Below are 17,811 nucleotides of genomic sequence, written 5' to 3' on the forward strand. Positions count from 1 at the left end.
AATGGTGTTTGTTAAAACCACAAAAAAATGAAATATTACAGCAGTGGTAGATAAATAGCAGCCTGTTGGCCAAATCTGTCTCTTCAACAAGAAATATTGACCCCCTAACAAATACTGAAGTTTTTCCTTTATAAATCTACAGTAGATAACAATGTAAACACAAGGCTCATGTAAATTCAACATTCTGTAAATAAATATGACCTTGTAACCTCTTATAAACTTACAAGATGTATAACACAGGTAAATGTATTATACATCAGATTTTTGTCAATAACAGCAGATACCTTAAACCAAAAAATAAGCAGGTTTATGTGTTTATTGTGTGTGGATAGGCTATCAATTATATTTCTCGTTTCACAGTGTTACACAGAAGATATGTTCTATGATATGTTTTGACTCCATTAGCCCTAACTTACTCATCGGAATTATGATAACAAACAGTGCTGAAAAAAAATAGCCTATGGTTGCTGACCCTTTACTTATGGGATGGAGTTAACCGCAAGACTTACTAGTTTTACTTGCTGTGTAAGGTTATGTTCTAGGGCAGGATTTTTAGTAATTTGTGTTATTACAAATGTCAGTGTGACTTTGAATGAGGTTTTTTTTACTTTCTTCATGTGAATGTTTGTTTATTTCCTTGAATATCCATTTGTTTCTTAGATTTTGTTTAGGTAGTTAAAGGAACTTGGTTTAAGTCACTGAAACATCCTGGTCATGGTAAAAACATATATATGTTTTCCCCATATATGTTCGGGGAACTAAAACATTTGGTTGATGTTGGGGAAATGTTCTGGTATTGTTTAAACATTTAAAAAGTCAATACTGAACATGACATAGGATGTGGATCCTAGTCCTGGTGTCAGGTCATGTGCTTTGTACCCTAACCATCAATTACTTTTTAAGTTCTAAGGTAATCGCAGTTCCTGCACTGGAACAAGGTGTTGCCAGTGAAAAGACTTTGGAGTTCATTCAACACCTCTAACAGTGTCAACAGCAACTTTGAAGCAAAATCATGTCTAACAGAAAAGATCAGAAATGAATTAATTCATACTATGGGAACCTGGGGTAAAGAGTCATGCTTTAACAGCAACACCAACCTTGGTGAGATGTCACAACCCTGCCGCATGAAAGCACCCAAAGAGAACCAAAGGGAGTTGAAGATCCCAAACTCATTGGTTGATTCTGTTGTCAGCGGCAATGCTCCATCCTCTGGCTCCTCCAGCGTCCACTCATAAGGGCTGAATCTGGATACCTACAAAATAATACATATTACTTATTGGTCTGATTTCCCTGTTGCAGTGTACCTGTATGAAAACACACCCCTTTTTCAGTCGTCCATCTCATGCACATCTGACTGACTGACTGACATTGCACTCTGATGACATAACAGCTTGTGTTTTACCTGCACTACACATGCGTTATTGTGACCCAATGTGTATTTTTTACATTTCAAGTATTCTATTTTCTTCCATTTTATTTGTGTGATTGAACACACATGCAGGTTACCTATACTCAATGCTCACAATGACCAATGAACACACAATGAACATACTGTTGCTAAGCAGGTAAAATGTTTACCATGTTCACCATCTTATTTTTCAAAGTACAAAGTAGAGCTAGGGCTGATGGGAATGTGATTAGTTTTGCAAATATTTAGTCATAAACCAAAGTATTGGACAAATTAAAATTATGATGTTGGCACAGATGAAAGGTTGAGGAATCACCAAAGTAATTTCAATTCATCCTGAGGGGGATATGAATGTCTGTACCATGATCCATCTAATAGTTGTCAAGATATAATCCAATTATGTCACACTGGTGTTACTAAAGGTTAGACGTTAGAGGATCACTTAAGTCAATAGGATTCATCCTCTAGGAATCATGAATGTCCGTACACATTTTCATGGCAATCCATCCAGTAGATGTTGAGAAATTTCTGTCTGGTCCAAAGTGGAGGACCGACTGACCATCACTGCCATCCCTAGGGCCATGCTGCTACAATGGCTAAAAGCAAGAGCAAAGCAGATGTAGCTGCCCAAATCAGACATCTCGACAAAACAACAAACAGCTCTGACAAAGTTTCAGATGGATGATTCCATCACCAATCTACTGGCAGATGAAGGGAGCGTAACTGTTGTGATACCAAAAAGTATGTAACAAAAGCATGAATAGTTTCTGGTGAGGCTGGTGATTGTTAGCAAACGGAAAGTTATAAACACCAACGTTAGCCTTCTGACTTTGACACACCTTATTTTGGTTGTTTGGTTATTTTGCATGCCCTCAGCTAGGACTTCAGCGGATAAGTTTATTCAAAAGATTTGTGTTTTGTCTTGTAGTGGCGCTTCACATTGCCGCTTTTGATTAATGCTGCATTTTCAGAACATATGCGACACACTGGTTTAGAACTGGCTGCCAGAAGAATGAACATAAATTGGGCCATCCATTTATCTTTAAAAGTTTGGTTTTCTGCATCAACTTTCCTTATGTTGGAGCAAGCCATGCTGTCATCACTTTTACTTCTCTCTTGCCCTTGCTAGCGAACTGGCCACACAGGGTAAACAAACGATTTGATTGGCTCAATTGAATAAAGCTATTACCATATTACCTGGTAACTGATAACTGGATTAGCAGTGCCCACTGTCTAAAGCTGCAACCATACGGATAGAACCGTCACTTGATCCAGGTCCGGACCGAGGTCCGCCATTTGGTGATGCCTGCCCTAGCTGATATTTTTTGTACTGTGCTACTTTGTTGCCAGTAACTAATTGAGTAAGAGTAGAGCAGGCCACAGTAATGAAAGGATCAACATTTGACGGTCTTTATTTTAGTTGATACCAATACTTGCCATCAGTTTGATTTTACTCACTAAAATCTCTCTGAACAGTGTCCTCCGACTGCTCAGCTACTGTAGCGCAGATGAGAGAACAGAGTTGATAAAAATGTTAAAGGGTAAATCGTCAGTAAATCATCTGCTAATATTTCTGATTTTCTGGTTGCTGTTGAAGCTAACATTGGGATTTGCTTGATTTTTCGTCTTTATGTCTCAACAATGGTGTTCAAGCACTCCTTCATAACTGTCCATTACTAAATGTTTTCTTATCTTGCCCCAAAATCCATGCTTCCTTTAGTGAATATTTGTTTGTCATTAGGAACCTATGACAACCATGGTGACAATATACAGTAATACTTGAGAAATCTGGTGGGAACAAAACCAGAGGGTTAACCTACTTTGTTATAGTTCACACAAAGCAGACTCAACACACATGCAAACACACATCTCTAAATAGACCCACTTACCAGAAAGAGTACAACACTGACACCTATATAGGCAAAGACGATGCACATCCAGATTTCATAGGCCAGCGGGTCCAGAAAGGAGAAAACTCCTGGCTTGGATTTCTGTGGCTTTTTGATCATGATGGAGATTCCCAAAGACATGAAGGGTTTGGAGAAATCTATTACCTCTTCACGAACAAGAGTGATTGTCAGGGGAGCAACTGCTATATCTGCTTTCTGTTGGAGACACAAAGACAGAGAAAGATTGTGTGGTCTAATCCTGGACTACAGTCTGTTCTTTGGATGAGGAAAAAGAAAACACACTACTAGACAAATTTAACTATGAAAAACTAAACAACAAAAACTAGAAAAGGCTAAATTTCCTAAAGAAAATTGACTCTGCTGATTAACTGTGTTAATAAACAATGGAAACAGCATGAGTGTCTTAAAATCACAATCACAATTTGCCTCAAGGCATTCCAGGGAGCTCATTGACACCACGTCATTACAAGACTTTTGTTATTTGAAGATAATACACTTAAGGTATTATGAAGAAGGTAATATTCAAACATCCAAACCTGTTCTAAATCTGATTATTGATGTCAGGATGCAGATTGAATGGAATATCTCTTGGACTTGGCATCAGCCAGTGGGGGAACTTAGACCACCAAAACCCACATCCCTCAGTGTTACTTTTAACAGTGGCAAAATGGTCTTTTTTATTAAACATTATTACAAGGGTTGCTAGCAATCCCAGTAAGATATCTTTTGTAAGGCTCCTGCTGAAATTATTCTTACAGTTTCAATAGCATTGTTTATTGGCTTATAAAAACAATTCTGAGGGAAAAAAACACTGGGTGAAAACCTTTCGGCAAGTTTATTGCTTCTTTGTTTACAGCAATGGCAGTGAGATAATGTGCTAGATCCAATGCCTCCTGGGCACACAGTACCGCTGATGACCTGAGCCCAGTCCCTAGCCACACTGACCACGACTGAGAAATGCATTTGCTGAAGATTTCAACTTCATTTGATTTCAACTCGGAAGTCTTTTACTACAAGGAATCTGCCTTTGTGCATGACAATCAAAAAAGAGAGAGAAAAAACAAGTACCTGTACAGAGTAAGAAAAATACACCTGTCACAAAAGACAGGTGATATAAATTTTAAATAAAATTTTACAATAAAGAATGAGTAAAAATCTATTCCATATAAGTAAAAATCTGTTCTATAGACACACCAAGGCAGCCATCTGCAGTGTCATCTTGAGATCTCATTTTGCTTGTCTTTAAACTTTTCAGACAGTTTTTATTCTTGTAATGGCATAAATCCCTGTCTTACCAGCATCTGTCACCCACAACAGCTAGCATCCTATACTGACAGCCTTTTCTTTACTCTAGTGACTCTCTTTAAAGCCATCTGAGGCAGCAGGTACTGTATCTGTCTCATCTGCAGTCTGTATTGGAATAATGTTGCAGATTGTCAAGGCACAATTACCCACACCAGATCTACTGGTTAAATTTTGTGCAACATGTTGATAGAGATTGTTCAGGTTAAATTTTATATTAATGTGTGTTATTTTGAAAATCCAAATATATTTGTGGATCATTACCAGGATCACATGTACGTGACAATATGAAGATTCAATAAGCAACCATTTTGTTCCTAAAATGTCAGCAGTCATTTCTGCATTTAAAAATATTAAAATCTTTTTTTTGTATATTCTCAGTTCCACATGATTCCAATCTCCCTGCTCACTTACAGAAAGTCAATGCCTTTTCTTCTCTATTAGCTAGACACTCAATTCTATTTAAATGGAAGGATATAACCCTCCATCACACGACCAATGGATCAAAGATTTGATGCAGAACATCAAGCTTAAAAAAATCAGATGCACTCTCAACGACTCGATTAAGAGATTTTACAAACCCTGGGACCCTTAATAAACTACGTGAATAGTTTACCTGGCCTGGAACTATGAACTCATACCTCTACAGTTGGTCTGTCCTATCAATGTTTAAATACACTATGTTTTTTTTTTTTTTGTGATGTGTCTGTTTCAGATGTTGTTTTTGGTTTTGTTCTTTGTTTCTTTCTGTTATTCCTTATTTTTGTGCGATAAATGGAAAAAAATCTCTATAAATAAAGTGTTAAAAAATAGTAAAATCTAACTGATTTACACTGATTTTTTTTAAAAGTAATGTCATGAATAAAAATAAAAGAAGTATGACATGCAATATCACATCATGACGGAGAAAGCTGTAAAGGGGATAAAAGTAGCAAATGTGATTGATCCCACATATGACCGATGCAAACAGGAACCAGCTATTCTGTTACATATGTTCTGAATGTATCGAAAACAACACCATTTTTAGAAATCTATCTTTGACCCTTCATCAAAAATATGTAAAACATCATTATGGTGTTCACACAGAACGCAAAGCAAATTTTTTGCACGGGGGGAATACATACAAGTCAATGCAAAGTGTGAATAGACGCAAATTTGCATCTATTCGCTCCGGGCAGCGTGAATGAGGTGTATAGGCAAAATTTGCATGAGTTGAAAATATTCAACTTGAATGAAAAGTTTGCATGTATTGGGGAGCTGGAGCAGGGGATTCAGCTGCAGCTTGCCAACAGACAGCTGTTGAGAGCTGGCCAGCTCTGGAGGAAAGAGCCGGGGAGCACGTTGGTGCTGCTGCTGATTTCTGGAGGAATAAACACACAACGGAACACCACACCAGTCACACCGGATTCTATTCTAATCTCAGGAGGCAGAGCTGGTCGTCCACTAATCGGAAGATTGGCAGTTTGATTCCCGACTCCTCCAGTCCGCATGTCGAAGTGTCCTTGGGCAAGATACTGAACCACAAATTTGTCCTGACAGCTGTTCAGTGTGTGAATGATTAGATTCTTCTGATGGGCAGGTGCAATCAATCAATCAATCAATTTTTATTTATATAGCGCCAAATCACAACAAAAGTCATCTCAAGGCACTTTTCACCGTGCATGGTAGCCCCTGTACCCATTCAGTGTATGAATGTGTGTGTGAATGGGTGAATGTAACTCGTAGTGTAAAAAGCGCTTTGAGTGGTGGAACGACTAGAAAGGCACTATACAAGTACAGTCCATTTACCATTTACCATATAACATCAGTAACATCATCATGCTGGCTCCCATTGTCTGGGTGGGCACTAGCTGGTGCCTAATGGTGCTTGCTGGCTGTTTGGGGCGAATGAACACAAATGATCGCGTGGTCAACTTGCGCGAGTAATGCAAGGCGAAAATTTGCTTCGCATTTGGTGTGAACAACCTGCATTGATTCATTTTTTGGTGTGGCCCCAAAGAGATGTCTTCTTTGTCTTCTGTCTTCTTGTTTTACTCATTGTTTTATTTTTACTTGTAATTAAGAACATGTAACATGTTGCGGTTTATCTTGCTATCTTGTATAGTATATCTTGTTAAGTTGTTTAATAAAAATACATTTTTATCTTACCCCATACACCAGCTCTCCAACCATCCCATTCCAGATCTTGGTTTCTGCATCTCTTGCTCCATATTTGCCATCTCCCACTATCCTTAGCTGGTAGCGTATACCACAGTGCTTTGCAATCTCCGCAGCCAGGTCAACACAGTATCCTTGCATCAGTCAACCCCCCCCCGAAAAACAAACAAACAAACAAACAAACCACATGCACAAAGAGACACGTCAGCATTGTTCGACAAACTGCCCAGAATGTCCAGTTACTGTCCTGCAGACTGCAGGGTAGATTACTTTGAATGTTGCACAGACAGATAATCAGCAAAGGACAACAAAGCAAAAAGCCCACTCTGTTATACAGGGGACAATCATCTTCATTCTGGAATGTGTGCAATGTAGTGATTTCCTGAGCCGATCCTAAGGTCGGCATTGGAGGCCAAAAAAACTTGATCGTGACATCTTTTGTGTCAAGTATTTCCACACCCAACAACTTATGGATATGATGGTGACATCAATTTTTAACAAGTATATTGCCAGCAAATTCTGTATATTGTATGTCCCTCCAGAAGAGTTCCAGAGACTTGTAGAACCAGTGCTAAGGCTGAGGAACACCATTCTTCAAAAAGACATTCCCTCATTTGGTGTTTTGATAATGGTGGTGGAGAGCGCTGTCTAACACGTCAGTCCAAAATCTCCCATAGCTGTTAAATTGGATTGAGATTTGGTGACTGCAAAGGCCATAGCATATGATTCACATCATTTTCATACTCATCAAACCATTCAGTGATTCCTCGTGCCCTGTAAATTGGGGCATTGTCATCCTGGAAGAGACCACTCCCATCAGGATAGAAATGTTTCATCATAGGATAAAGGTGATCACAGAACAACTTTGTATTGATGTGCAGTAACTCTTCCCTCTAAGGGGACAAGTGAACCCAAACCATGTCAGCAAAATACCCCCCACAGCATTACAGAGCCATAAGATCCCCTCACTGTAGGGGTCAAGCATTCAGACCTGGACCAGTTTCCCTTTAATTTGTCACCCGTCTACATATATATATATATATATAACATTGATAGATGGTCTTTGGAAATGAACAGCTGTATCCCTCTTGAAAAGATTACATATGGATACAATACCTTTCTGAAAATTTGGCAGCCTTTCCTAGAGTATATAGGCACATCACCTTAGGGATGTGATCACTTCTGGCAAGCCAGAGGGCCTCTTTGTTTTTCACTCCATGACTTTTTTTTCTAACTGGGTTTATACAGGAAAGGAATTAGGGTTTCTTTGATGTTCTGTGTTCTGTATAATTGCTGACAATAAATCTGAAAATAAAAAATAAAATATTTTAAAAAAAAGTATACACATTTACATATATATATATACACACACACATACATACATACATACATACATACATACATACATATACATATACACCTACCTTCATAGCGGTCATTGTCTTGAAACAGCTCAGCATTCTTTTTGAGCATCACGTAGGGGGCTTCCTACACACACACACACACAGATTAATCTCTATTGCTTTATCAGTTATTGCTAACTATATGGCATTCCTGGCCAACTGGTATCGCCTGGACTCGTCTGAACCAATTCGATAATTTAAGCTTTATGCTTTACAGTGATGCAAACATATTATGATGTGTCTTCTATGAAACCAACATGACACTAATATTACCTCACCCTCAATTTTGTCATTTCGGTTTTAAAGGTACAGAAAACACAGCCGTTACATTTATTAATATCATCACTTTGCATCATTTTTGCACCACATTCTTCATGAAAGAATCTTTGTGACTTTGACAAAAGGTTTATTACTATACATGACCATAGATTTACATAACATAAAATTTGAATTAATCCCCTACAAATAATAGGAGAAAACATGTTAACAGAGGTTGATTATGTATTCTGCTAACATCATGCAGTTTGTGGGGAAGATCTTCTGCCTCTGAAAAGCAGGTGTAAACAGAGCACAGACGGAATTTACAAGAGCCAAGACAAGGCTATATCTAATGTGCATTTACATATTGCCTTATAACTAAAGCCCGGTGCTTTTCTTAATGAACACAATATCTGATTATTGTAATGAGCATGGGAAGTTTTGGTTTGTTTTCATCAAACTTCAATTTGAAATTGATCATGAATGTATTCTAAAATCACTATAGTCTGCAATTATATTTTCTTTCTTTCGTTAAGACATTTAAGTGAGTTTTTGGCTGCATTTACCCCAGAATTAACATCCATATCAAAACACCTCTGCCTCCACCTGCTCCACTCTGAACTGCTGGACCTGCTGCTCTGTCTCTCCCTCTTCACTGATGGCTTATGTGTATTTTGTGTTACTCTGTCACATCATCCCCTTTTTGTTTCCCATGAACATGTTTATTGCCTTCCAATGCATTAATATTAAGATATATGCTAAAGAGTCTTATTTTGAATTTATTTCCAGTGGAGTTGAACTGTGGCCAAAGTATACATTTTGTAGTAAGATTGTGGTAATATCCTAGAAATCCTGCTGCTGAACTGTGCCAATGAGCTTTCCTTCACTGGCAGAATGAGCTCTCCCTCACTGGAGGACTGTACCCAGTGCAGTCTTAGTAAATCTGATGCTAAATACACGCAGATTGCAGATGCAAACTCACAGACAACCGTAGCGTACACTTGTACATTGCCATTCTTTCACTACATCTGGCCCATTAGTGTCATGGTGTTTATTACCAGTATAGTTGTAACGATGACTGTCTTGTTCTCCATTCCCATGGTGTCGTTAGGGTAAAGGTCTGACTTTGTCACCACCATCTTATCCACCTCATTCCAATAGCCAATCTAAAAAAATACATGCACACACAGATAGATTATATATCTTACACATGGCTACATGCTATCATGATGATGTCAAATTGATTCTTCAGTTACCTTCACAGGTCCGTTGTTCTTCAGCTCCATGACTGTCACTGAGTAGTTGACTCTCTTCCCGTACTGGTCAAACTGAATATTCCCTGTTAAACCATCTACACGCACCTACACACACAAACACACACACACACAAAGGAAAAAATCAATAAAAACTGTATTTTTTATTTATCTCATAGGTATCTCTAGAAAACATGTGGCTGTTGCAGTTGCTCACTTCAACCTCTTTTTCTCTAAATACTACTAACTGTTTGAAACAACAACTCTTCCTCACGGGACTCCTTAGCGGCCACCAGAGATGTAATGGTACACAAAATCTGCAGTTCTAAAAGTAGCTCACTTTTCGAGTCAGGGTTAAAATTAGGATAACTTTTTTTTCATTTGTTATGAAAAATGAAAAACAATAAATAATGGCTCATTAAATCATCAAATGAAAATTGAAAATGGTCTATTACGACAAGTGTTGCGCATTCATAATGAACTTAAATGAACCATAAGAACCAGCAGTGCAGTTAAAGCTTTTGACTTTCAGTTCAACAGTTCGACTCAGTCGCACTCTGTTTTCATGTTTTTTACACCCTCCTACCACCATCACCAAAGGCTGTACAGTTACCAGCTTTCATAAAACTGGGTCAGTCTATCTCTCCTCACAGTTACCTGTTTAAGGGCACGTTCAATCTCCACCCCTTGTGCCCAGGGCACTGCTGGATTGGCCAGACAGTCCCCACTGTTGCCACGACGACTCATGTCTATCCTCTGCTTGTGGAGGAAGCGGAAGGCCTCAGTCATCACATGGACGGCATCATACGTAAGGGCTGAGGTGTACTGAAACATGCAAACACACAAAGACCCTGCATGTTATGGCTGAACAGAGAAAGAGATATTGTAACATCATCCTTGTGCTGCCTGCTGAGTAGTTCTTATAGGATGTATTAGAACCTTTGATTCAGTTATTTAAGCCATCATCCACTGTGGGTGCTGTGACCTGTTAAACTTTTTCTCTCTCTGGCTGCTCATCATTACATATGCTGAGTCACCATTTAAAAGTCCAACAGAAATTCTAGTCAAGATCATGAAGTTTCCTAATAAAAAGTTGTTCAAATCATGTGTAAAGCAATTATAATTTTACAGCAGACATCACAGTGCTTCACGATATAATTTTAGGAATTGTAGTATTAGGTTTGTTTATTAAACTATTCTTATTCTTCTTCTTCTTATTATTAGAATTATTATTGTTATAATTAGCTTGGTAATCCTTCTCTGGTCCTTGGACCAGGCAGGTTCCAGCTCCTCCTCACACAGCATACTGTAAATTTCTGGAACAATTCATACTAACCTAAGTGTGAACTAATGAATGTCTAAATCTTACCCTGATCCGTGTATCAGCTCCAGGATACTCCTTTTCTTCCAAAGCCTCCCATCGTTGGTCAAACTTTGCCACCACGGGATCATCAAAGTCTACTAGCTGAAACCCAGATACATTTGCTCCTCCATACTGGATTTTAGAGAGGTCGCCATCAACAAAACCCTGGAACACAGAGACAACGTTCATTTAAATTGATGACTTTTTCTTAACACTGACTACCTTTTAGTGCATGTTTGTCATATTTCTACTAATCTGATGGAGGCAGTGCTGAACTGGTAATCTGGCATACCAGGCATTTTCCCAGTGGGCCCATGCACCTTGGGGACGATATAATTTAAATTTCTAATATTCATTTTTTGATTTCTAACGACAGGCAAATAAAGCAGGGACAGTGGCCCACTGGTTCTTTTTCTACAATGACACTAGGCTGGCCCAATCACATCTCTTACTGGGCCGGCCCCGCCTCTCCTCCTCAGTCCTCCATTTCTTGTGTCAGATGCTGTCTCAGAGCCAAACATCTGTGCATGAAAGAGGGCATCTTTGTCAATTGCCAAGATGGATGAGCAAAAATGAAAGAAGGGGGGTGCAGAGGAAGTGTGGGCCAAATAACTGAAAAATCTAGATGCCAATGCCGCCAAATGTGCAAAAATCACAAAAAGGTTTGCTGCACGGGCTGCAGCAGTGGCTTTCACATCTACAGCAATAGCAGTACCCACCATTATGCAGCAACAGGTGGAAGAGGAGAGGTGGCTGGCCATGGCAGGGCAGCCAAGGAACAGGGTGAGCAGGAGGAGAGTGTAGTTGAAGACGTAAGCAGGGAGTAGTGGCATATCATCGCAGGGACAGTATATAGGATGGGTAATTATTTAAAGGAAAGTCAAGGAAAGGTTAGCGCTCATGATATTTGATTAATTGTTTATGATATTTGATTAAAGGCCACAGGCCTTATTTTTATTTCTAATTTTAGGGAAGTTTGACACACCACTGTTTCCAAACTGAATCATATTTGAATTATGGCCAAAATGTCAAAGTCACTAATGACGTCATTCAGGGAGGAGCTTTATTGGAAGTGACATCACCAGGGGAGGGGTTTACAAGGGAGTCTAGGAAACACTGGTGTAAAATTCCAGTATTTGGTAAAACAAGGAGGAGTTCTAGAAAATCAAATAAGACAGGCTCCACCGTAGGAGGAGATATGAAGAGTATCTAAGATGATGTTTGTGGTCTTTCAGGTAATTGATCCATGGACCAAGCCTCAGTTTATTTGTATTGCACTTGATACACAGTAAATCTTATTACATTGAACGCTGCCAGTTTCGTTTTATTTCTTTGAATTTGGAACAGCTTGATTCTTGGAACAAATATGTTGTGGGAGACCTGAAAATGTATTGGCCCATCTGAAGAGTTTTTCCAACACATAAAATTGGTGAGCGAGCCAGGAGAGGCACAGGGAGCCTGCGGCCTGGACAGAACATCTGTTGACCAGGGCAACAGTGGCCACCAATAAAGATAAGCAGAACCTATTACCACATCTGCTAACATTGTTGTTTCTGGCTTCAGATTGCATCTGAACGGGCAACAGGTAACAAATGTCTCTACTTTAAAGAAGCTAATGATGTTATAAAATACTGTGATTACTGTGAAATGGCAGAAAAGAGTTTAATGTAATGCATGCATGTTTTGGGGAATGTTTGGGTAAATGTTTTGGGATGTGCTATGGTGTGATGCTTTGCTATGTGCTAACTGATGCTTTAATATGTGCTAGCTGCTATGGTGTGATGTTTTGAAACAGTTTGGACAATATTTAAATAGTGCTGTGAAAGAGTTTGAATAGGTTCAAAATAGAAGAAGCTTAGACAGTGTTAGATAGGGTTGTTTACGTTAGATTGTGTTGTAACAAATTTAAAACTGCTGGCTAAGGATAAATGCAAATATGGGACGATTGTTATTCATGTGGACATGAATAACTCTCAATTACACCAATTGGAGGTCACTAAAATTAATGTTGAGTCGCTGTGTACATATGCCAAGACAATGTCGGACTCCGTAGTTTTCTCTGGGCCCTGCCTAATCTGACCAGTGATGACATGTATAGCCGCATGTCACAATTCAACCGCTGGCTGTCGAGGTGGTGTCCAGCAAACGATGTGGGCTTCATAGATAATTGGCAGACTTTCTGGGGAAGATCTAGTCTGATTAGGAGAGACACCATACATCCCACTTTGGATGGAGCTGCTCTCATGTCTAGAAATATGGCTGAGTTTATTAGTAGACCAAAACCATGACAACCCAGAGTTGAGACCAGGAGGCAGAGCTGCAGTCCTACACGCTTCTCTGCGCTTCCATTAGAGCAGTTACCCACTCTAAACCACATAGAAACTGTGTCTGTCCCCCGACCACTTAAATCAATTAAATCTAAAGTAAACAGAGGAGGATTAATTTATAAAAATCTGATAAAAATTAAAACCACAACTGCAATAGTAAAACAAAATAGGAGAATTAAATGTGGACTCTTAAACATTAGATCACTATCATGTAAAGCCGTATTAGTAAACGATTTAATCTCAGATTATCATATTGATTTATTTCGTCTACTGAAACCTGACTGTGTCATGAAGAATATGTCAGCCTAAATGAATCCAATCCCCCCAGTCATATTAATACTCACATTCCTCGAGACACTGGCCGAGGAGGTTGAGTTGCAGCCATTTTCAACTCAAGCCTAATTATCAACCTTAGACATAAATTTAATTATAAGTCATTCGAAAGCCTTGTTCTTAGTCTCTCTCACCCAACCTGGAAAACTTTACAGCCAGTTCTATTTGTTATAGTGTCCTCTTTTAGCGTATCTGTGATCAGGAGAAGGTTCGCTTTTTCGGTCAGCTGGATTACCATCAAAGAGGAATCGTACACGTGTGCTTATCCCCCTTTTCTTTTGGAGCTTCTCCCCTTGCTGGACAAAACTATTACGGGATCCGCGAGAGTTGCTGTTGCAACCCAGCACTCTCAGTGTTACCTGCAGAAGGAAGAAAAGATTTGCTTCATGGAGACGCGGATAACTTCTACGCCCCGCTGTCTACCGACTGAGTCGACCATCCTGTGTTTCTCCGCTGCTCGCCGAGAAATCAGCGCCGTCAACCTTGAGAAACCACGGACGGCGCCACCAGTACCATGCACCGGAGGACCTGCTGCTGGATTTCACTGATGGACTCACACACACACACACACACACACACACACACACACACACACACACACACACACACACCGGCTTGCTCCGGAGAACGACACGAGAGAGAAGTCGTCTGGGCAGAGATAATATTAGATTTGTGTGTTTATAAGCTTAGTGCTTGTACTGTTGTTGTGTGTTTTAACGGACCGCCAAGTCCCGTTTGCTGCTGTAATCCGAGGAGTATTTTTAAGTTGCTGCCTGTTTAGCCTGTGTTCACCACACTATACTGTTTGTGTTATCCCATTTAGATTTCTGTGTTTGTACCACTGCGAGTGAGAAGTAAGTTGTTTTGTCAGCTCACAACCAGACAACGTGCGTAATGACCACCATCCGTACGCGCGATCTCTGTAGAAAAAGCAACCACTGCTCTCCTCTCACGGTCGCGGGACCGAGAGTCGGTCTTCCCCCTTCTCTTTCCCCTCTCTTTTACTAACACACACACACACACACACACACACACACACACGCCTACACATCCACCTAATCACGCACGTTTTCCATACATCTGATGGCCAGATAGCGTGGGAGATAGCGCCGCCCTGCTCGCTTGTTATCCACCATCCATAATTTAAAATCCATCCAGACATAATCTATAATTATCTCTGATAATTATGAGATATAACTAATAACCAAATGCACTCCTTTCAAACCCAACAACAGTGCTCTATATGAGAAGCTAAATTTAGAGAGTTTCGATAATAAAACATCCTGATTGACTGTGTCAAATGCTTTACGCAGATCGAACTATGGGACATCCATTAACTTTGTACAGACTCATTTCTAAAAGCCAGAAAAGATATGTACAATGAGCAAACTGAGGCACAGCTAACACTTTTTGTTGATGGCTCATGTTTTAGGGATGAGACAGGAAGCCATGCTGGCTATGGCATTACCAAATTGAATGACGATGCAGTTTCTCAAGCTAAGATAAAAGGGCTTGATCAACCCTGTTCAGCACAGCTAGCAGAGATCAAGGCTTTAACAGCAGCCTGCAAACTAGCAGAAGGGAAGAATGTTAACATCTATACAGACTCCACCTACGCATATGGTGTCTGTCATATTTTTGGTAACATATGGAGAGAAAGCGGTTTTCAGAGAGCTGATGGCACACCCATAACTCATGGAGTTGCGATAACACATCTGTCACTCTGGTGGCAAAAGGTAACAATTTTGCAGATGAATTGGCCAAATAGGCTGCCATGGGTACTAAACTGACAGCTTTGCTTGGTGAATTGAAAAATCCCACACCAGAGCAACAGTCACTTATCAAAACACAAGTGATGGCAGCTCTATTAGCTCAACCAGAACCTCCTGAGGGACTTGGACTCCCTCATCCAGGCCCCTCAAAAGGGTCACTGGATAAATCTGAGGGGTTGTGAGATGATTAATGGGAGAGGAAAGAAGAAAAAGCAAATTTCTGATACACAAATCTGTTTTCAGTTTTTTGACTTTTCTCTAATCGTCACTGAACATGAACATGAGATTAATTTGTCTTCTGTGACAGTAAACACAACACATGGGGTGTTTTCTTGGTTATTTTGGTTCTCAGTTGATTATCAATGAGTTGGCGTGCACTGTAGCTCATGGTTCGAAGGGCACTGGCCCATTTGACCCAGTTTTACAACAGCACTGGTTACAGAAAACAGTTGGCACACAGAAACCCAACAGCCATGGTGGCAAACCCCTAGAAGGCACAAATTCACTGCTCTTCCAGTTAAGTCCTGAGACATAAATATAGCCTCTTAATACATTACATTACATTATATATGTCATTGTTTGTCTTGTACTTTTGTTTGGGCCCATTACTCAGACTAGGAGGCTGGCCCCCTGGGGTTGTTGACTGTAAACCTGTTATTTGACACCTGACCTAGCAAAATGTTTTTTTAACAATATCTGGCCCTTTAACCATCACTTTCATTTATCAGCCACACAGAAGCAGAATTTGGTCAGACTGGAACTGAGCCCACTAGCCAAAGTGTTCGGTCAGGTTGAAGCAGACAGACAGTGACTCACCAAATTAGCAATGATGTAGTGGTATCCCTTCACGTGCCTGCCTATAGTGATCACCTGGTCAGAAAAGAGTAAAACCTGTGTTAATAATAAACAAGGGACAATTATAAAAAGTCATGAAAATCATGTATTATTGTGTTTTTTTAACATTTGCCACCCTATTGTGGCTCTCTGATGAATACCACGCATCTCCAAAATGTTCATTTTTCACAACTTAAAAAAACTGTCCAGTTTTAAGCTTGTACTTATAGAAGATAAATTGATGGGTCAGCAACCCTGACCTGAAAACAGCTGCCAGTGGATGAATAGATGGATTAAGGAATAGATGGATTTAAATAATCTATTCACAAAGATAATGAATCAATTAACTATTTGATTCAACATAGCACAGGTAGCCCTGTCATGAAGGCTGCCATGTTCATGATTCTTGAGGACACTGTGATTGGTTTGAAATGTTCAGAGAGAGCCTTGCGAAGAACAGATACCAGGCCTGGAACTGGTGCTCGCAGGTCTGCTGAAGCCCAACAGAGAAGGAGAAACACCAGAAAGGAGTTTGATAGTACTTAATCACAAGCTACATGTTTCAAATACTGGTGTTCCTGATTTAGACCCATTAAATGAACACGCCTGAATTATCTGTATATGTAAATATGAAAGATATGAAATTTAAATTGGAAAATTAAGGCTAGGATGTATTGCTACTAGGAAGATGGTTTCACCAGAGAAGATTCACCCCTCTGTTGGTCTTGTGAAAACAGAGTCCACTCAATATTAAAGATGATATTCCTATATTAGCTGTAGTAGTAGTAGTAAGACTGGTATCAACCTGTTCCATGATGTCTTTGACTTTGTCTTGTTCACAGTCTAGGATGATGCGTCTCTCCTTACGAATTTCCAGGTCCTAAAATCACAGATGAGTAATGGATAACATTTAACATTTATCAATCAACAAATTTAACAGAACAACACTGTTTTAACAGAGCACAGTGGGGCATTTTTGACAGCTACCATTTCCAGCAAACATCTGGATTTAAAGTCAATGACTATTTCAGAATTCCAGGATTTATTGGTCTCCTGTTGATCCACAGGATCAGGATCCTTACTTTCATTCTAATTTCATGGTTTTGCCTATAGGCTTTCTTCATTCACTGGCTACTACATGACTGGAGTTGAGAGCGTGCTTGCGTATGTATTTACCATCATCACGTTATATTTGTATGGAACATAAATAACATGAATATCCTCTGGAGGTGTAAGTCACACTGAATGATATCAATATGGGTTTCATGTCTGTGTGTTCAGATTTGACTGAGCTATGACTCAGAGGAGTAAGATTTATGACTCTTCTTCACCTCAAGCAGTATCTTTGCCTCAACTTTGACTCTCTGGCGCCCCCCTGGGGAGGCTTTTGGCTTTCTCCTTTAGCTTTGTCCTGCTGAATGTCCATGTCTGTTACAGACCAGATCCTGTGATTTCCCCATGATTAAAATACTGTCCAGAACCATGAGTTAA

The 17,811-nt window shown here is 39.7% G+C and overlaps 1 protein-coding gene across 3 annotated transcripts in view; it reads right to left on the minus strand.

Moving 5' to 3' along the window:
* LOC137179653 (glutamate receptor 2-like) overlaps window positions 1–17,811 on the minus strand; it is a 96,783-nt gene that overhangs the window by 40,700 nt on the left and 38,272 nt on the right. For all 3 annotated transcript variants that reach the window (XM_067584490.1, XM_067584491.1, XM_067584489.1), the window contains exons 5-14: window positions 17,126–17,200; window positions 16,303–16,356; window positions 11,061–11,219; window positions 10,349–10,516; window positions 9,695–9,799; window positions 9,497–9,604; window positions 8,202–8,265; window positions 6,769–6,911; window positions 3,298–3,513; window positions 1,098–1,252 (exon numbers count right to left, since the gene is read on the minus strand). In XM_067584490.1, coding sequence (XP_067440591.1) covers window positions 1,098–1,252; window positions 3,298–3,513; window positions 6,769–6,911; window positions 8,202–8,265; window positions 9,497–9,604; window positions 9,695–9,799; window positions 10,349–10,516; window positions 11,061–11,219; window positions 16,303–16,356; window positions 17,126–17,200 — 1,247 coding nt within the window. The remainder of the gene's footprint in view (window positions 1–1,097; window positions 1,253–3,297; window positions 3,514–6,768; window positions 6,912–8,201; window positions 8,266–9,496; window positions 9,605–9,694; window positions 9,800–10,348; window positions 10,517–11,060; window positions 11,220–16,302; window positions 16,357–17,125; window positions 17,201–17,811) is intronic.

The sequence above is a fragment of the Thunnus thynnus genome, chromosome 3 (genome assembly GCF_963924715.1).
Source record: "Thunnus thynnus chromosome 3, fThuThy2.1, whole genome shotgun sequence".
NCBI lineage: Eukaryota > Metazoa > Chordata > Actinopteri > Scombriformes > Scombridae > Thunnus > Thunnus thynnus.